This window comes from Chrysoperla carnea, chromosome 5 (assembly GCF_905475395.1).
Source record: "Chrysoperla carnea chromosome 5, inChrCarn1.1, whole genome shotgun sequence".
In the NCBI taxonomy this organism is placed as follows: Eukaryota; Metazoa; Arthropoda; class Insecta; order Neuroptera; family Chrysopidae; genus Chrysoperla; species Chrysoperla carnea.
Window position 1 is genome coordinate 2013685 of NC_058341.1, and position 22946 is coordinate 2036630.

At 27.6% G+C, this 22946-nt stretch overlaps 1 protein-coding gene across 2 annotated transcripts in view; it reads left to right on the forward strand.

Moving 5' to 3' along the window:
* LOC123301883 (RNA polymerase II elongation factor Ell) overlaps nucleotides 1-22654 on the forward strand; it is a 145182-nt gene extending 122528 nt beyond the window's left edge. The window contains exons 3-8 of one of the 2 annotated variants that reach the window (XM_044884832.1): nucleotides 19863-20107; nucleotides 20173-20531; nucleotides 20788-20944; nucleotides 21024-21824; nucleotides 22018-22189; nucleotides 22272-22654. In XM_044884832.1, the coding sequence (XP_044740767.1) occupies nucleotides 19863-20107; nucleotides 20173-20531; nucleotides 20788-20944; nucleotides 21024-21824; nucleotides 22018-22189; nucleotides 22272-22451 (1914 nt within the window). In that variant the 3' untranslated portion in view covers nucleotides 22452-22654. The remainder of the gene's footprint in view (nucleotides 1-19862; nucleotides 20108-20172; nucleotides 20532-20787; nucleotides 20945-21023; nucleotides 21825-22017; nucleotides 22190-22271) is intronic. The other variant, XM_044884830.1, reaches the window with a different exon arrangement.
* Nucleotides 22655-22946: the final 292 nt, after the last annotated feature.

The following is a 22946-nucleotide window of genomic DNA, read 5'->3' on the forward strand; positions in this document are numbered from 1 at the left end:
TAAGTGGTCCACATTTTGTCTAAAAGTCGAATGTGTAGAAATAAAAACAATTCCCTAAATGGTCTTTTCTAATCCTTGGAGGTAGAAATCAAATCCACACTTGACCAGACTTACTCTATTCATTCATTTATTAACAACAAAATTATGATTTTCATTTTAAATAAGTGAAAACAAACAATTGACTGAGTTCATTGTTGAAATACCAATACCACAATCGTGTATATGTTACACACAAATAACTTATATTCCCAAATAATACATTCTTTTTATCTAATTGTAATGATGTTTACGAGAAAATGTTTCAAACAATAGTTGTTAATTTTTTTATAAGGAATATTTTTTACATTTAAATTTTTGTTCTATCTCAAACGGTTAACAAGATGGAGATCCAATTGACCTACGTTGCTCATTTACGAGTTCATCCTCACTTTTTACGTTTGCTCAGATCGCAAATTTTGTTGGTAGCATCGATATTTTTAAGCGTTACAAGCTTGGGACTAAACTTAATATACCTTGATATATTTCATACATACATGGTATAAAAAACCAGTCAGTGTAAACATAATTAACCTATAGATGACCGCGCGTCCACATTGTAGTAAATAAAATAAATTAATATCTAAAAGCCTTTCTCTTAAAAAATTAATAATAATATTAACAATAATTGTCTATCTGTCTGACTGTCTAAATGACTCGATTCGGTTCAGTCGATTATCTGACCATTTCAAATATGTTGTTTGTTGATGGTGGAAAGTATTAGTTAATCACATTTTATTTTATTAATGGTAGACAAATTAACCTTTCTCTGACTCTGTTTGTGGCTTAGCTCACTCACTAATAATGGTTTTGTAAAATGCAATTTAATAATAATATTCATTTGTTTTGGAATAAATAAAATTCTTTTTAAATTCATCCATCATATTTATCATCACTTCTGGATTGTGAGTGACTTCCATAATTGTAAATAACAGGTTTGAAAAGCAAATAATTATAGCCATGGAGCCCGTGGCAGTAAAAATGCGATTTCGAAATTTCGCATATGAATCAATACTATATAACGATAGGTACATGATGATACGAAAATATTTTTGAAAAAATTTTGATAGTAAAAAAACATTTTGGGTAAAAATTTGCAGTTCATTTTTGCCTAAACTATATGGCTTACGAAAAAATGTTATCATCTATCGATTATCAGTTATGGAGTAGAATGAATTTAAAATTGTGCCTCAAAAACCTAGGACAAGTTTAATGTCTTCGTAAAATGTGCGACTATACATCCAACATTTTTTGCTTGAAGCATTTAATCGGTAAAACATATTTTTCGAGTTTCAAGAATATATCAACAATAAAAAAACTCGGTATTAACTAAACTACAAATAACAAGTGAAAACAAACAATTGCCTGAGTTAATTGTTGAAATACCATGCATAGTCAGTGTTGATTTCTTTATCACATAGCACATACATACATGTGACACATACATAACTGATAATCAAGTATAGTACATATTATATAATTTCCGCATACTTGGCGCCCTCACGGGTAAACAGTAATGTGTTTCAACAAAAATGTTTCAAACAAAAGTTGTTTAATTTTTGATAAGGAACATTTTTTACATTTAAACTTTTGTTCTATCTCTAACGGTTTACAAGATGGGTCTTACGGACTCAAGACCCAATTGACCTATGATGCTCATTTACGAACTTGACCTCACTTTTTACGTCCTGAGTACGCTGTAAACATTTCAGCTCGATATCTTTTTTCGTTTTTGAGTTATCGTGTCCACAGACGGACGGACAACCGGAAATGGACTAATTAGGTGATTTTATGAACACCCATGACAAAATTTTTTTCCTAGCATCATTATTTTTAGCGTTACAAACTTGGGACTAAACTTAATATACTATGTATATTTCATATATACATGGTATAACAAACTCGGTATTAACTAAACTACAAATAAAAAGAAATTTAATATGAGCGAACTACCTTAATAAATTTGTTTAAATTATATAATAAATAAAAAGAATTAACAAATTTTCAATAGACAAATAAATGCGCATTTGTGGTTTTTTTGTTGATGTGTTTATTAACAAAACACGTAACTCATCCTATTTTTCATTTAAATTTTAAACAAAATAATTATTCTTTATTTAGCAGCCAATGATTAAAAAAAAGTTTTTAATAAAATGAAAAAAAAATCCCTCATTGGATATATTATGGGTAACCTTAAATGTAATTCTTTTGTTTTGAAGAAAACACACATTTAATATTGTGTTGTATTTTGTATAGTTAATTACTGAAGGTTGTAACTCCCAGTGAAGGTTAATTCTTATACACATTCATTTAAAATTGTATGTTTTATACACAAATAGTGCAATTTTTAATTTAAGTCAGGGTATTTAAACATTTAACTCTCTCAATTATTACTATTTTTATGTACACTGAAAAAAATTTTAACATCAACCGATATGAGATTGTCTCAACCCCATCGTGAAATCAAATATGGCGAATGGGGCGACGAATGTGATACAACTACCGTACGGGGTTGAGTGGGGAACTTGACACGCCTGAGTTGTTTGTTTGAAAGTAATATACTGTGTAACAAATTTCAAATATCTTTTTTTGATTGGTTCTACCCACTTATAAATATTATAACAAAATACTGATGTGATTGTCACAACCACATAAGCATTATTAGATTTATTTTTTTAAATCCACTGCTGTATCGACTGCGCTACTGATAGTTGTATATTTTTACAAAAATATGTTATACATTATAAAAATGATCAATAAGTTTATTTCAAACTCACTGGAAGTTAGTAACAACAATTTTCATGTGGTTGACACAATCACATAAGGACTAAACATGACAACTATGTGTTCGTAATAACCAAATCCTATACTTAGAGCAAACGCCATTAATATTTTAAATTCAATTCCATTCAATTGTAAATACAAATATTTAACTGTACTTGTTTCAATCGTTAACTTTATTTCAATATGAAACGGCCAACTTCGGGATCAAGTTGTCGTTATTTTAATTTTTTTCAGTGTATGAATAACACAATATATTGATATGCATGTCAAATACAATAATCGAATACCATTGGCCTATATTATTTAACAGTGCTGTGATGTGATGTATGATCGACCGATATTCTATAATTTTTTTTTTTAAATAAATTTTATAATCATATTTATTCCTTCAATATCGTAATAAATAATGATTATGTAAATATAAATGTTTTTAAATGTAAATAACAAGAAAATCGTGATTGTTTTTTATAAAAAAAATACAAGTACAAAAATTAAATCAAAACTTCAACAATTTCTTAGAAACAATTTCATTAATATTTCCATCAGAAAATTAACTTTTAATGAATAATAATAATCCTTTTTTTAATTTCCAGAGCAACAAATACAGAGAGAAATACTTTTAAAACAATCAAAAATTTTAATTTCCATAATTTATGCAATCATATTCGGTATTTACTGAAATATATTGATGAAAATGAGGAAAATAGAAACTTTCTATTTTCCTACGTGCATATACATAAAATACACACATTATTATTAACCTAGTAAAACAGTTTTTCTCATTTAAATATAATTTTTCTTTAAATTTAGGTAACATACAAAACACTGCAGGTCATTTCAAAATATGTAGGTCGTTAATTTTCTCATGATTTTCATAATATTTTTCCTGTTTTCATTTTTAAATGCTCTAAATATAAATTGGAGTAAAAAGAAAGCTTTTTTAAAATTACGTGATAATCATTTTATTAAATTTGTGTTATATTAAACAAAAAAGAAAAGTTGCTTTTACTTACCCCCTTCTGTTTAAAGTTTGATACAGGTGTGAGTTTTTATATAGCTTTTTTTAATGTTTTTTAATGTTATTTAAGAGAAGTATTTCTGTTGCTTTAATAAAATTAACAATTTAATATAAAACATTTTGTAATTTTAACCTTTTTGGCTATCTTAACGTATAGAACAAGGGTTTCAATTTTCCCACATATAGAAAATACTAAGAGTGAAGGAAAAGCTTTAAAAATGTGAGGCAGGAATATCGGGGTTCTGGACACATCATTTTTCTCTTTTGCAAATCCCTCGAATTTAGTATTTTTAACCCCCGAACTAAAAAAAGGGTGTTATAAGTTTTACCGCTATGTCTATCTGTTTGTCTGTCTGTCTGTGGCATCGCAGCGCCTAAACGGAAAACCGCTTTTGATTTTTTTGTTTCGTTTGATAGGCAACTAATGTATTGTTGAATTTATGAAGTTTTTACTCCAAAAGTTTTTGATTTGTCCCCCTCTAAGCAGGAAAAACGGACGATTTGTCATGAAAAATGTTCAACTTTGATACATTTATGTCATAATAATGGAATTGTTATTATATATGAATTAAAAAAAGTATTTGATTTTTGTTTATAATGAAAATAATTGATTAAAAAAAGAATTACATAAAAAAAAAAAAAAACTATAATAAAAATTGTTAATCAAAGTGAATAAATAAAATAAAATATGACGTTGAGGACGCTACGGTACGATATTAAAAGTGAAAGTAAAACTAAGTTAACTTATAAACTAACCAACCAAATACAAACACATAGCAGCATACAGCCACCAAATATAAAAATAAATGAACGGTAAATCAACCTTCTGTAGTTCTGTATGACGACTTAAGAGACTTGACTTTATTGTAAGCAAGTACTGCCTGCAAAGACGAACGGACTGACTAAATCTATCTATGTTGGACAACTTTATTCACATAAACAGTTTTACTGTAATGGAATTTTATTAAATATTTATTTACAAAAAAATAAAATTCTTTTCAATTTCTTATGTAAATCTTCATTAATTTTGTTAATGAGAAAAAGTAATTATTATTAATTTTATGTAAATGTTAATTTATATATGTGTGTGGAAATCACACTTTTTTTAATTAAGTGTGAAGCTCGGAGGGGGCCGGCTTCCGGTACCGTGTCTTTCAGATCATAATGAATTATCTATAATTGAACTAATTAAAATATCATGGGCTCAACATTTATGAAAATAATCCTTGAAATGTCAATGAAAATGACAACAGTTGCGCTATTATGGGGAAAAACCCTATATAAATATGTTTAAATAGAAATTTCCATATTTCATAATAACAAATTAATTATCACATACATATAAAATTTTCATTTAAAATTCAGGGACATTTTCTTTCAATTAGTAAGAACATATAAAATCAACTTTCTCAATAAAACTATTCTTTGATAATAAATTCAATGAAATTATTTCATTGTTTTTACACGAACAAGAAAATGTAAAAATGTTTATTTATAGCAAGAAAATGTATTTTTCTCATAGAAAAAACAGTTTAAATAAATGAAAATGTCTTTTAAGAACGTTCATGCGTCAACAATTATGTTAACACAAAAATTATTAAGGTAGTACGATCGCCAAGGCAACCTTCCCTGCCTAAAATTTTCAAAATTGATTTAAACCTAGACCAACTTCATTCAAAAAAATGCCTTTTATCCAATATTGTCCTATTATCATGTTTTGTCTCTTTCGGTAATATACATAATTTGTTTCGTAATCATGTTTTCGAAAACGTTTACACACTTCTAGAATCAATAAATGAAATATCTGCAAGATATTATAACAAAACTAACTACTAAGTTGACTATAGTGAAGACGTTAGTTAGTGCGATACAGACGTCCCTATGTAGTATGTTTGTCCGATCAGATCGTACATATAACATAATCGTATCGTTTATATGGCCAAGGTTAGCTGAACGTAACTATTATAATATCACAAAGTGGATCGTGGCCTATAAATAGATATCAACATGTATTTATTATTATCATTATTCAAGTTTTAACAGAGATTTTATAAATCTATTATGATATTTAACACGGAATACACAACGCTTGCTGTTTTTAGGCAGTACAACTTGCATTGGTGTTAGTAAGATAGTATGAATTTGATCCATGCGAAGCCAAACTGTCTGTTTTTAAGTCTGTAAAGAAGGCGAAAGTTGAAGAAATCAAGGGATCTGAATTTTGGCAGCCTTGCCTTGTTAACTAAACGAATAGGGGATAATCCTGATGTCGAAGTGGCCATATTACCCATAAAAATGTAAAACTAGGCTTGATCTCTATGGCGATACTCACGTATGACGTCACTAGTGTGTATCTTCCTCTTTGTTTAATTAGGAATAAACGTCCTTATCTTACATACTAGTCAAGATTTTTAAAAATCAACTTCACTTTTATCTTCGTGAAGTGAGAATTCTTCATCTGAAGTGATTAAAAAAATTTTGTCCGATCGAATATTGTATGATAAAACTTACAAGAATTGAAATAAAGACTTGATTTTTAAAGGAAATTTTTTTTTTTTCGTTGTGGAATTTTTTTTTTCCTATAAGATATTGGAATAATGTCTCTGAATAGCCTGTCTCTGAATAAATGAACATTGTCACCCAAATTTGTTATTATATTACGGTCTCTTATTAAGAACGATGAAATAATATATCTCTAAATTTTTTCATTATGTGACGACTGTACTATATAAATATTTTTTTGAATATATAAAAATAACATTTTTATGATGTGTATCAAATGTTAAACAAAATATTTGAATCAACTGTGACTATCGAGATCATGATATGTGACATTGTTTGCCAATTATATTGTGTGTGATACTTTTTATGTACTACACCATACCAACATAATATTTAGCCTACCATCAATTGGCGAATCTATTTTTTTAAAAACAAATTTTTAATCTGGTTAGGTTTAACACATATTTCATTAGGCTATTAACTTATCAAAATGGTAATTTCGTTGCTATAAAAATCAACTTCTACTATTTTTATACCATGTATATAAAGTTTAGTCCCAAGTTTTGTAACGTTTAAAAATATTGATGTTTCGAACAAATTTTTCATATAGGTGTTCATAAAATCCATTTTCCTTTGTCCTTTCGTCTGTCCGTCTGTTCGTTTGTACGTGAACACGATAACTCAAAAATGAAAAGAGATATCATGCTGAAATTTTTATAGCGTGTTCAGGACGTAAAATGTGAGACTAAGTTCGTAAATGAGCAACATAGGGCAAAGTCTTGGGTCCGTAGGACTCATCTTTTCAACCAACTTCACTTTTCTATTCGTGCAGTGATAATTCTTCACCTATTATAAGTTATCATCCCCATTATGTTAAAGATGCGCCAATTGTTGGTTATACTTAAAACTAAATTTATCGTACAGTCTCACAGATGATAATAAGCCCACATACTTCTGATAGATATACATATAATAATAATATTATTAACATTTTTTACTATTTACATTTGCAATTTCTATAGGTGTATGAAAATATGAAAATAATATGAATCATCACAGTTATTACAATCACTATCACACATTGTATGTGAATGTGAAAAAAAATATCTACTTATTTTGTAAAAGAGTGATAAATTTTAAATAATTATTTGCATACTTTATATTACCAACCCCTCTCATACAGTCATACCCACCCATTGATTTGTCAATAAAAACTCATAAATCCATCATTTATGTCTAAATATTTTTATATTTTAAGTCGTTTCCTAAAGATGAGTGAATGAAAATATTTTTAAGCGTTACAAACTTAGGACTAAACTTAGAACATCTTGATATATATTACATATATATATGGTATAAAAATGTTAATTACTTTTGCCAACAAATTTATTTATACAAATCCTGTAAGCTTTCATTTCCACACCAGCGAAAACATTAAAAAATACTTATCTAAAAAAAAATTTATAATTTATTGTTGATTTATGCAATAAATTTGTTAACATCTTGTGAAATTTACTAATCTTATTGCAAAATAAATATTATGGATAAATATAAATAAAAGTATTTTTCCAACTTGAACGCAAAGAAAATTCTCCATAAATTTTTTTTGTTTATAAAAAACGCATATATTTAACGTTGGTAAAAAAAAAATTATTTGACCCTATGGTATAGCTTTAAATCTTCTTCAAACTAGAAGAAGTTGATCTCATATCTCTCTCGGTGCTACCAACTTGTAAACCAGGGTGGCATAAATATGTTTTTTAACTCTGTAACATAAGAAAAATGATTAATAACTCTTAATAAATCACTCACAAAATTGAATTTATAGCTTTTTTCTTTTATTATATGTGTAATACAATCAGTTACCGAAATTCAGCAGATTTTCATCAATACGCGACCACTTCTGAAAAACAAAACAAAAAATTTAAATCAGTTCATCCGTTTCGGCGCTTCGATGCCACAGACAGGTAGACAGACACACAAACTTATAAGACCCTTTATGAAAAATATTTTGAAAATTATTCGCCACCAAAGATTTTCTTTATTTTTTACTGACCAAATGGAAAATATTAAAATATCAAATTTCCTTGTTCATTTGGTTTGATAAATAGTTAGTTAATTAATGTAATTAATTAATATTATTATTTTTATAATTATTTATTTAATTAGTAATTTAACTCAACCTAAATAAATAAATTATTATTAACGTATGATGATGCGGGGTGGGGACATATATGGAGTATTCTATACAAGAAAACGTATCTTCTTTACTGATTACAAGTAATATATTATATTTATTAGCATGTAGACGACTTGGGGCGCCACAGCCTGAGTTAGTGGACTTGCTTGCTACATGTTTATATAAATCAAAGAAAAGAGAATAAATCATTGCTTCATGTATTTCTTTTTGCATTTTCATAACACCCATTTTATTTACAAAATACATATCAGATGATTACTAAGTGTTTTTGTGCGGTGAATACGATTGCTCTTTTATTAAAATGTCGGAATAAATATTAATTTAGGTTGAAGTGATAAAAAAAGAAAAAGATATCTTTTATCAAAATTTATATAAAAAACGAGTAATTACTAGTTTTTCCAAACTTAAAAAATTGTATTCTGTATACGTTTAATTATTTTAACACTTTTGACTTAGTGCTAAGGTCACATAACTTTGAATGACCTATAAAAATAAAACTGTCAATATCAAAGAAAATTTTTGAAGAGTACTCCTTAAGAATTGATTTTCAAATTATCTCGTTATGTTTTTGGTGCGAAATCTTGTATACTTATGTGCTGTCGACAAAGCATCTATTGTTTGAAACTGACTATAACCTAACGCCAAAGGATTACGAATTGGCCAAAATTCTCAATTTAACACTACTTTTTGAGCCACAAAAGTACAATAATCGGAAAATATTTGTCTCCAAAACGAGACAAAAACTTAAATTATTCCATGTTTAAAATGATAAAGACGGATAATTTTATATCCATTATCAGATATAAGATATGATGTCATGCGTCAAAGATCCCAAATAAAAAAATTGAATTATTAATGAAAAGAAAAATAAGGAAAATATGAAACATAATTAATTATCAATAAGAAAAAACGTAGTAATGAAAAACAATATATTTAAAGTCTAGTTGAATGATTTGTCTAGTATTCCGGAAAAAGGCATTATTCACCTCGTTCTGTCACCACCTATTAATTCCAGAGTTTGAACTTGTTTATTACGACAAGGCGCCATACTGCCGACAATTCCTATTATATATATATAAATACATATATATAATAATAAAACATGAGGCAAGTGTGCCTTTGATTTCCTTTATGGTTCAGTAATTTTCGATTGGCTTACCAATCGACATATTTTTGAAATCAAAACAATTTTGAACTTATTTCAATCGTCAATCGAAATAAATTTTTTATTTTTTGGGTCATTTTTATCCTAACCACCGAGTTTTGTCAATTTTCGAGGTAGAAAGTTGTTTGTTACTTTTTTGAGTACCTACAAGAAGTTGAGAAAAATTGTATGTCTCCAAAAAATACAAAAATCACATTGATGATGTATCATCCAAAATTTCATTTATTTCTTCCGATTTTCCGATCAATTTCTGACAATTTCTTAGAAAACTCCATACGAAGCATACTCAGAGACTAAAATCGTCTTTGTAAAAATTCCAGATAAGAATACTTTCTCTTAAAAAAGCTTTAAAGAAATAATAAACCTTGTATTTTACAACAAATCCTCGATAAGACAAGCATCTTGTTTTCCCTTTCATCATTTCTATTCTTTCTTCCTTCATTTCATTCATTTTCGATGAATTTTCTATCTCTCACATAGAAAAAAAAAACAATTTTCAAACGAGAAAACCCACACTTTTGATGTAATATTCCCCCTTCACATAATATACGCTTGACTGCTTATATATGCGTAGGCACACAAAATAAGTACTTTATCATCAGACATCCCTTGTGAAAATGTGTGTGGTAGTTATTACCCCACCATCCTGTATATAAAATATAAATTATTGGTTTTGTTTTTAATACTATGTTTAATTTTTCAAAAAAAAAGTATATTTTTTAATTCATTATTGGCCATTTGTTGTGTACTGTTTTTTGGTTATAAATTAGTCCAACAAGTCAGAAAAATATCAAAATGTTTTTTGATTTATCTATACAGTATGTCCCAAAAGTCCTTACCCCATCCTCTTATTCTTATAGAGAAATTTCAAAAAACGACATATTTTGAAAGTTTTTGATGAAATCACTTTTCACGTTGAAGAAGTATTTAGAATAAATCGCTAACGTGTGACTAAACACTTTTAAAATAATAAAAATAAAATTTTGAACATAAAAACAATGTTAGTAAATCAGTGATGCAGTTTTTATTGTGTGTGTGTGTTTGCACCAGGTATTATTAAATGGGGGACAATAAAGTTCTAAGATATGACTGTCTTTTTGGTCATCACATACACACTGGCAGTGACTGTCAGAACAAACAGACAGACAAACAGACAGACGAACAAACAATAACAGATAGAAGATGATAAGGCGATGTTCAACACCGGATGTTATTGACTCCATTAAAATACCAGAGTGCAGATTACAGATATTTTGTATTGTCAGGTGATTTGTTTTCACTTTGTTACCCATTTGCAATCAATTTATGCTACATTTCTAGCTTTAAAATCAGGTAGAATGCGTACTCACAGCTGATTTATTCGAATGTAAGAAGTTATTCGCAGTACTGCAACTAGTCGGACAGAAAAAATAAAAGATTAATGGTTATTTCAAACAAGACTTAACGCAAATTACATTTCTCTAACTTCTGATTACTCAATTATTATAAAATGATTATCTTCCGGTTGTATTTATAATAACTACTTCGCCAAACTTCCAATAATATTATTTCCGTTTTCATATAAATTACAACTAAATCATGAAAATTGTTTGGCATTGAAATTATCTTTAATTATTTTTTAATTAACTTTAAATAATTTTGTAATCATAATTTTATAATATTTTGTGTCATTCAATCTAAAATACAACTTGACTCTAGAAGTTGACTTAAAGACTCCTGCAACTTGTAATTTTTAAGTAAGCAAAAACAGACCTAACTTAATGTGTACCTTGTGTTAAAGTCATATAGTTATGAACACAATAACAAGTGAACACACTTGAACAGTTCAGTGGTCAGCGTATAACATCAAGCTGCTATAGCACTGACAGACCATCACATTAACACAAATAATATAATATATATAATTTATCTATTTTGTATATCTGAGGAATGGACGGACTGATTTTGTGGTTTACCAAATCAAAAAGTGAAATCCCGGACACACATTTTTCATATAAACATTTCTAAAATAAAAACAATAATCTAAATAAATAAAAATAATCATATCAGTAAAATTTTATCGGTATTTTATTAAATTTTCGAGAAATTTTTTTAACTTCTTTAAAAATCCTTCAGAAAAGTTTTAAATTAAACATTTTGCACCTTTAAGGATGTATGAGCATGACAACAATGTTTGATTTAAAGGCTCAAAATTTATTTGTAAGTAGTCTTTTAATCAAAGAATATGTGGTTAAAATTTCAGCTTAGGTATCCGTGCAAATTTTTAAGAAAAAAGTCATTAAAAATCGATATAAAATACATTGGCTCTTATGGAGGAATCTCAAAAAACGACATATTTTAGAAGTTTTTGATAATTTTCATTTGGAATGAATGAAAACAAATTAAAAAAAAACTTTTTAATAGAAAGTAAACATATTAGCAATGAATTAGAAAAGAAAAAAACTAAGTGTCACCGTTCATATAAGGGATGTAAGAGCAGGGTAGATTAAGGGTTGAAATTATTTTTATCTTATTTTCAACTTTGATGATGAATTTTGTTATAACTTCATGAATGTAGACGAAAAATAATAATAAAATTTTTCGATATGTGCCTTGGGTTTCGAAATATCGAAAGCTGAATAATTAAACAAAATTTTCAATTTTCGATATTTCGAAAATAACGCCAGATATTGAAAAATTTTATTCTTATTTTTCGTCTTATATTGTCAAGTTATAATATAGTTTATCATCAAAATTGAAAATATATATTTTTTAAATTTGTGCTCCCACTACCGTGCTCATACATCCTTAAATCAAACAATATTGTCATATTCATACATCCTTAAGTGAATAATAACATTTTTTCACATGTGATTTAAAAAAATTCCGATTTTTAAATACATAATTTGGATGGTAATTGCCTGTAATTTTCTCAAATTTAAAATTAGACATACAATGTCGTCTCATGTGTGATTATTTGAATATATAAAGTGTTTAAGAGTCGTCGCACACATATAAAAAGCTTGTATTTAGGACACAAGTAGTAAAAATATAATATTTTTTTTTATAAAATAAAAATATACAGTTGTTAAACAACAAATAATTTTTGAACCTCAAATATTATTGAGTAATTAGCAATAAAAACAAGTTTTTAAAGTCGTTTTTTTTTTTTTTATTTTAAAAATCAACTTTAATATTATGTTATTTTATTGTTATTATTATTATTATTATTATTATTATAATTATTGTGTTTATAGCCTAAAGATATTCGCATACTAATATATTGAAACGGTATAGAGTGTCCTCCCCCTTCCTTCAATTTTATTAGAGCCTACTCCTTGAAGAGTAAAATTTAGTCATCGAAGATAGCGATTTAGTTTCAGTTTTTGAAACTGACAATAACCTGACGGACACAGCACTCAATGTAATTGGTACCCACCGATACAGAATGACTACATAGCTATTCAGTCAACGTACATCATACGTCTTAGGGTTTTTTGGGTTACCATTTATAAATTATACTACATAGTACGTATAACAGACAAAGCATCTATTGTTTGAAACTGACAATAACCTGACGGAAAAAACGAAACGTAATATTTACTTTTACGACAAGTGTAAGTAGAAAAAGATAGGGTGTTACATGGAGAAAAAAATCTTGAATTAAGAAGATAAAATGACTTAATTGTATTGACTTTTCTTGATTCAAGTAATATTTATTTGTGTGTCGTAACATATTGTGTTAAATTTTTGTGAGCCATTCTGTAAATTGAAGCAAACAAATACATACTCAATCGGTTTTTTTTCTTTAAAAATTATAATTTATTTGATTTAATCAATACCTTTGAAAAATTTTATACAATTAAAAACCAATAACAAATGCATTAGAAAAATGTGTTATTTTTTTCATGGCCATTTGATTATAATTTTATCATAAATATTTTTTTAACGTTATAATTTTCATTTAATTATTTTAATTTATTTACCCATAAACCTCAAAACTTTATTCGGTTACACTGGGAAAAAATTAAATATTACGTTTCATTTTAAATCTTTCAGGCTTGGATTTTCCAACTTGAAATTTTCCTTGATAAAAAATCTAGATAAATTGAAGTATTTTAGAATTATTGTATTTGTATTTGCACTTTTTATTCTGTAAAGATTTCCTCGTAAGTAAGTATGGGCACTTTTTTCATTTGCTCTGTGCAGATTTTGTGTCACAGAGATACAAGTAAAAATTGGTCAAGAATTCAGGCCTAAAGCTAACTAAAACACCATACAAAAATATAGTATCACATTTTTACTACGAAGAATAAAAATTATTCCCAAAGGCTATTCGATTTTTTTTTCATAATATATACTTAAAAATTATGACTGTGAAAAAATATTTTACCTTCAAGGAATAAAAAAAAAATCAACCGCTTAAAAGATAAGAAATGCTCTGTGTTAAATTGTGCTTTTGGGTGTGAAAATTATTTTTCAATTTACATAAAAATTTAATCTTTGTTACAATTCCCACAACCAAAGAAATATAATAATGATTATTTTTTTAAAATGTCATTTTAAAATATTTTTAATCAGTCACATATTTTGAATAATGGGTAGAACTTTATCATAATGTGCCCGAGTTGCATAGTAAAATACCCTATTATTTTGAGATTCAAAAATATTAGCTAGTGTCTTAAACTACAAAAAATTTTATGCCTTTAAGCCTTAGTTGGAGTCAGAGTCAGACTCTTCAATTTGAGGAATAATTTACTGAATTGATTCTTATTTTTTAAAAAACATCGATTTATTGATTGTATTCATTTTTAAATAATAAAATAAATCAATAACCTACAAAATATTAATTAAAATTACGATTTTGGATAGTAATTAATTTTTTATGCAATGTCAGTCATAAATGAGTTTTAGTTTTATTGACAACAAAACTAAATTAAAATTGATCAATAATAATAATTTTTAAAGTCCCAATAAACACGTGTGTTAAAAAATTGAATTATTAATATTTTTTGATTATTTTGCATATTATTCAATTAAAAAAGTAACGTCAAGGTCAAGGTGCTTGTACCAATTAATAAAATAAAATAATTACATAAACTTTAAAAATATATATTTATTAATTATTTATTTAAATGTAATTAATTATTTTATTTAATGTTTATAAGTAATTTTTTAATATTTGTTGTTCCATTTTCTAAAATTATAATTTCATCAAAGTTAACTAATACAAATTATAAATTCGATGCGTAATTGTATATTTTATTGATGCCAAATAATTTGTCAATCAATTTTTATATTTGAGTTGTTTATTTTTTTGTTATGATTACCAAATTATATTTCTTTTTTTGACACATCGTTGTTTAGACTTGGTGGTGTGGAAATTGTTGTTCCGAATTTAATTCGGATTGCAATAAAAATGATCTTACCATACAGAAATTATTATGATAAGTTGAAGTAACGGCAAATTATGGACAGTAGAGCCATACAGATCCAAGGAACATTTTTATATTTTTGACAAAATCAAGAAAATATGTTTGATTTAAAGACTCAAAATTTATTTATAGGTTACTTTTAGTCAAGTTTTATTACTTTTAGTCAAAGAATATCTGGTTTAAAATTTCAGCTTAGATATCCATGCAAATTTTTAAGAAAAGTCGATATAAAATACTTTAAACAAATCTTCAAAAACGACATATTTAAAAACGTTTCGATAATTTTCACTTGGAACGAATGAAAAAAAATAATTTTGAATAGAAAGTAAACATATTAGCAATGACATAGAAACGAAAAAAACCAAGTGTCTCCATCCAAATAAGGGATGTTCCAGCAGGGTAGATTTAGGGTTGAAATTATTTTTATCTTATTTTCAACTTTGATAATGAATTTTATTATCACTTTATGAATGAAGTTATCATTTTCTTTTTAAGAAAAATATTACTCGCATCACTATGGTTCTACTATCGGTAATTAATCAATAATATTTCAATTGATTGTATTGGTTAACCACAAAAAAAAGACAGTGTATTTGTTGACCTGATACATTTGTTATTAAATAATCATGCATGAGCACAGAAAATAACCACGACTGTTTAAAGTCTGTCCTTAAATGACCTTAATAATTACACTTTACTTTCATTAATTTATTTATTTATATAATCATTTATATCTGTAGTTATTAATTATATTACGTGAGATTTCATTTTTATATTTTAATGACTTAAGACATTTATTTTTAAGTATATTTAAAGCATCTTAAAAAAATTATTTTGATTTCATTTAAAAAGATTTATATAAGAAAAAATCTTTTTGACTGTACTTTGATTTCAAACAGTAGGGGGAAAGAATTGAAATGTATTATATAATAATTTCATCCCCCTTTTCTTTGAGAGAACTCTTCCAAAAAGGGATGTTCAAGGAACTATATTTTATCAATACTATAAATATTTTTGATATGTTCAGGGTAGCCACGAGTTAGGGTAACTACAGGAGCGGAATTCCTCACGGGCCGTGCTAGTTTTACTTGTTACCAAATAAATACATGATATATTTTAAAAGTAAAGTATAGTATAGTTAGTTAGCCTGCGCTGTGCTGTATATCAGGTGATTTGAACACATAAATCTGCATAATAAATCATTGAAATTGAATAGCCTTTACAACCATTTAAGTGAAAGCGATTTAGTTAAAAACAAACTACATGACTTATACTACCAACTTTATTTATTATCTTTAACAAACTGCACTCAATAATTATATGTTTATTGCGTAGTCTATGTCTGAAATACTACCACAGACTCACTTAGCTAGCTACTACGCGTCATTTGGCACGTCTTACATTTTTTTCTCATTTTAACCAAAAATAATTAATTTCAAATTTGATGAAATCCTTTCTTTCATAATTATATTTTATTAAATTAATCTTAATTACACTGAAAAAAAAAATTAAAATAATGACAAAACCTTACTTTTATGAAAGAGATTGATTTTAGTTTAAAGTCATGCATTTTATTGACAAGAAAATAAAATTGAACTTAGTTGCAATATATAATCGTGTAAATAAATCGAATTAAAAGAACGTTCTTTTGCGTTTGCGTTAAATATGGGATTTGGATACAACGAGCACATACCTTTCAAGACTAGGCTATATGTGGTTGTCTCAACTACATGAAGATTGTTTTTACTAATTTACAGAGAGATTGAAATAAACTCATTGATTATTTTTATAATATATAACATATTTTTATACATATAAAACAACCATCGGTAGCTCAGTTGGTACAGCAGTGGACTTAAGACACTAAAATCAATTAGAAATACTTTTGGAAAAAACACTTTAAAATGTCATTTAAATTTTATTAAAAAGAAGAAATCATTGATGTCAATGTATCAAAAAATGATAGTCAAATTCACCCAAGTGGTAACATCGTACTGAACAACTCTGTATAAACTAGACATTTCATTACTCTCCACCTCAGGAAGCACCCGATGATGAAAATAGAGCAAAATCCCACGCGAGATAAGAATGTTAAATGTTTAAAAAAAAAAAAAAGTGAAATAAATACATCCATTAATTACCAATTATTATTAAAATAAAAATTAATATTAATTGTTATTATTATTAATTATTATTACCAAAAAATAAAAGTCAATTACAATTGGTAATAATTATGGTGACAACTGTGTACACAATTAACAAGCATTACCAGTTGATAAAATAAATTAAATATTTTAATAATATTAATTAATGCATATTGTTGGGTAATTAATTAATAAAAAAAACAATGTAACCTTATAATAATTGATAATAATTCAATTAAGGTGTGGTACTCAGATGTTATTGCTTTTAAATTCAATTTAAAGATTAAAAAATATAATTTTTTATTTCCTATAATTTTTATTGAGTGATGAATATGGTAATTTATTTTTTTTTAAATAGATATTTTTCATGATTTTCTTAAAAATATTCATAATTATTTAAAAAAAAATACAAAACTTTCTTTTTGTTTAAGGAAAGTTTTTTTTTTTATAAATAAATAGTAATAAATATTATTGAAATAATTGTGAAATAATGATTAATTGAAACTTTATTCACGTTTCATTATTTGAAATTTAACTTTTTTGAGACTCAAAGTACCGAAAATTATCAGATTATTAACCCCCCAACTAAAAAAGGGGGTATTATAAGTTTGACCGCTAAGTGTGTGCGTCTGCCTGTCTGTCTGTGGCATCGTAGTGCCTAAACGAGTATGATGTATCGTAGTACAAGTACGAGTTTAAGGTTTCGTACACGAACAACTTGTCGGGAGTTTTTTAAATTTTGTAAATTTCACTTGTTTTTACTTGGAAAAACTGGACATAATTTAAAGTGAAAATAACATCAAATTAAACTTAATCTTTTAAAAAAAATTATTTTTTGTTCAAATTTTGTAAAATTATGTAGTATTTAATCTCAATTTATTATACATAATTAAGAATAATGTTTACTTAAATTTTTATTAAACTATTTAAATAAAGTGTTATTTTAATAGATTTAACAAATTAATACTAAAAATAAATAATAATTATATTATTTAATTCTAGAAAGTTACTTAAATTTTAACAAAGCAGTCATTCTGTATTAACATTCCAATAATTTTATATTAATTAATAGTCTGTTTTTTTTTGTAAATTCGTTCCGCTAAAGAAAATACCTTTGCAAAATAATATAATTAATAAAAAATAAAAAATATGCGATATAATATTTATAATTAATTTTACTTTATTTCTTTGATTTTTGGTGTAAATTAATATATAAAAAAGTAAAAATAAATATAAAAATTTTAAGGCATAGGTACCTCCCTGTATATATCCTATATAATGTGTCTAACCTAATTTTCGCATGGGTAAAAAGTGTTTTTTTTCGAAAAAATTTTCCTAACAAAAATTGTTTATTTTTTTATAAGGAAGTTTTTTTATACTTAATTTTTTGTTCTATTTATCCACTTACAAGATGGATCTTACGGACCCAAGGCTCAATTGACCTATGTTGCTCATTTACGAACTCGGCCTTACTTTTTACGTCCTGAATTTCCCTTTTTTAATCCATTATTCAATTTAAATTGACTTTGATGTCCAAAACCACCCAGTCTAAGAGTGTTAGTTTGTATTCAAGCTTTATTTACACAAACAAATAATGTCGATGCAAATTTCTTGAACAGATTTTTTTTTGTTGATAAGAATTGTAGTAATTATTGAATTTGTATTGAATGTATATAAACCAGTAGCAGTCAGTCCATTTAGTTGCAAGTAGACACGCACAGCACAGATGTGCTTATAAGTAAAGAAGGTAACTTGAGAAGTTCAAATTGTACATAAAATATGATTTTATTTATTTACATTTTACCTACAATCACTCTCACTTCGATCTGGTTATTATATTTATTATATCAACAATTTTACAGTCATTCAGATCTTCAGCATAATAAATTGGAAATGAAATTCAATTGAATACAGAACAGAACAGAACAGAATGCAGAGAGTGGCTGTGATCTGTGACAGACGATTACCTTGTAACTTATCATATAATTTAACATTTTTTTAATAAGCGGTGCGGACTGCACTAGACTGGCTTCTGATATTTTATAACTTTTATTTTTTAATTGCGTCCATTTCGAAATCTTTCTTTCAATTTTATATCAAAAGTATGTTTTTATAAAAGGATTTACTTTACAAAAAAAAATCATATATAGATATGCTGACTCATTTGAAATCTGAAAATGGTTATAAAGTTGATATTGAGTTTTTAAATTCGAAGTAAAACACTCTTTTTACGAGAGAAAATCGAAAATATTTTTTTGTTTTTTTTTTTTTGTTTATGGTTGTATTGTAATACAGGGTGTCCTAAGAGTAACGGACGACCTTCTTCGACGAAAAGATCTCTTACATTTTTTTAACAGATGCACAGATATATCCGCCTTTACACATTCACACACTTGTGTACGTATTCATACGTACACACCGGCGTAACGTTGAAGCTCTCGCGTCTTGCTTAAGGTTCCGTTTTGTAAATTTCACTTGTTATTATAAGTATTAAAAAGTGGTTGATTTAAAAATTTTGACTTACATTTTCTTAAAATAACTTTTAACATAAAAAGACTTAATATAAAATTTTTGCTAATTTTTTAATTATTTTTTGCAGCATTTATCATTTCCCTCCTACACGAACAATGGCAGCACCTCGTTTAACTTTTCATTGTCGAGTACCGCCGATATGGAAGGTCCCGGTGGTAGTTTCGAATGTATACAGCATATGGGACCGCCACGAAATGATCTCGAAGTGCTTGGACCAATGTCAAGAAAAATGCGAATACATGCCAACGATGACATCTATGAGGCAACTAGACACAGAATGGCAGTTGTTGAAGAAAATCAGAAAAATAAGTTGTAAGTTATTTTTGACTTGCTTCTCATAAAAAGAGTTTCTTTTTAAATGAATCGTATTTTTTTAGCACAAAAGTAATTAAGCCAAATCAAACGGACATAGGAAGAAAGGTGAAAGTGAAACAGACAGGAAATCGGATCTTACCAGTACCTAGGCGTGACCCGCCGCCAGCTCCACCATCAGTAAATGTGTCAAAACCAATCACCACGTCCTACCAGCAGCCCTCCTCATTATCGTCCCGGCCATCCTTAAATAACGGAATTACGTCCAAAAGCCTTGGTAGCAACTGCGTGACAAGTTCGCGACCACCGGCAAAGCCCTCCACCACTTCAAATATCATGAAGCGTCCAATTAAAGAACGTTTAATACATTTATTGGCACTTCAATCCTATAAAAAACCAGAACTCATTCAGCGTCTTACCAAAGGTTTGTATTCTCAACTTAAACCGTCTTTATTTTAGTACAATTAAATAACAGTTAAATAGCTAAAAGGAAAATATTATAAATTGATTAAAACCCCTCAACTACCCCCTCCCTCCAAAAAGAGGTTAGGTACACCTTTGAGAGATCGATTGTTTTTTTATGAAGATGCATTAATTTTTTCCTTTTAGATATTTAGTTTATTTGTACTATTTATCAAACTTTATTTTCGATTATTCATATTTTAATAAATTTTATTTAGAGGGAATCAAAGATCAAGAAAAAGGTTGTATTATAACTGTTTTAAAGCAAATAGCTACCATGCGAGATAATGCGTATATGCTGAAAAGACATTGTTGGAATGATGTTCATGACGACTGGCCATTTTATACCGAACAGGAAAAACAAATGCTCAAAAGGTCTGTAAACGTATTCTATATAAAAGTTTCTTGATAGCATGTACTAATTATAAAAAAAAACCTCTTTTTGTTTTTGCAGACGTAAGCCACAAAATTTAACACCACCTGGTAGCAGTGACGGAGGTAGCTCTGGGAGCGGACAATCACCTACAAGCACACATCCTGGTTCGCCTCCGCCACCAATCAGCTCATCGTCAAACATTAGTTCAGCATCGAATAATAAGCGACCCGGTTATTATGATGGTGCTGATGGTTTGCCAACGAAGAAACCACGCATTTCACATTTCACAAATACAAATGCTCAACGTCGACCTATTACCGATTCAAGAGATTCCAGTAACATGAATCCACGTAGCAGGGAACCATCATCGAATAATATGAACAGTAGTTATATACCTAGTAGTAACGGACCTTTATACGCGGATAATCTAAATACGAAGCGCCATTTTAGTGATGACGAAGATGAAACTAATAGAAAACGTGATAGTCATAGTAGTTTAAGTTTTGGTATGAATAATCGTGAAAAAACTTTTGTTAATCATAAAAAAGATAATAATTATGTGTCATCATCACCGAACAACAAAACAACATCGTCTTCATCAGCGATAGACGATCAACGCAATATTATTAGTAATAAAGATTACGAGATCACCAAGTCTAGTAGTAGATCAAGTAGTAATCGTTTGCTTGACGTGGAACGTGATCGGGAACGAGAACGAGAGCGTGAACAGGCGAGATGGAGTAAAGTCACATCAACTACACACAATGGAACAATATTACCTGCACGAGTTAGTCCTGATAGTCAAACTGATCCCAAGGATGAACCCATCATTGTACGTGAACCGGAAGTGGAAAAGGAATCATATCCAGATTATTTAACGTAAGTATTTTCTCATTCTTTTTAAGCACTAAATGTATCAGTATTTGTAAGAAACCTTTTTGAAAAATCACCTTTTCCAAGAATATTTGAATAAAATACGAATACATTTAGAGCCCTGTTTGAACACTTTTAGTGAAAGTCCAATTTTTAATTTGAGATGTAATTTTAATGTTTTGAATTTTGAAATTTTAAGGAAATATACAAAAATTAGAGATGTACAGCAAAGAAGAAGTTACAAGACAGATTTTAATAAAGATTATGCAGAATATAGGCAGTTACATGCTATTGTAGAAAAAGTTTCAAGGCGATTTGTAGAATTAGATGAACGATTAAAACAAGAAAATCCTTCAAGTCCTGAATATAAAGTAAGTAATTTAAAACTAAAAATACTTTTCACTCTCTCAGTCATCATTCAATTTTACTAATTTTTCCTGTGTTGTTTTCTAGGAAATTGAAAAACAAATAGTTAGAGAATATACGGAAAGTAAAGAAGACACTAAATATCAAATGGCAAAAAGACGTTTTCATTATTTACATGATAAGTTATCACATATAAAACGTTTGGTTGCCGAATATGACGAACGAAGGCAGTCTGATGCTGGCGGAGGGGGCGGTGGTGGATACTGACCCCGGTTACCGGCCCCATGCTGGCCCCAAGCACAGCCCCTGCATTGCTATTGATATATATGACTGACGACTTCTCGCCTTCCAACGTGCTCTACTATTTTGTTGTGTCTCTTAAGAAAAAAAAAAGAAAAAAAAAAATTGAAACACACACCAATCAAATCCTCATCAAAACAGTCTCTTGTACAGTAAAATAGTAAAATTCAACAAAAAAATAATATAAATAAAAATAATGTAAGAGAAAAAAGGAAAATTTGTTAGGTTTTTCTTTTTTTTGATTAGTGCATTTACCAGTGAACACTCTGTATATATATATTTATATATATATTAAAAATATACCGTGTGCATAATAAAAAAAAAGGTGATCCACTGAACTCTAAGGACTTTCTTGTGTGTAGTCAAATTTCAAAAAAGAAAAGTGTTTTCATTCTCTCTCTATCTCTCTCAACAACATCACAAAATTAATTTTTTTACAACTTGTGGCTCAATTTGAGGTGC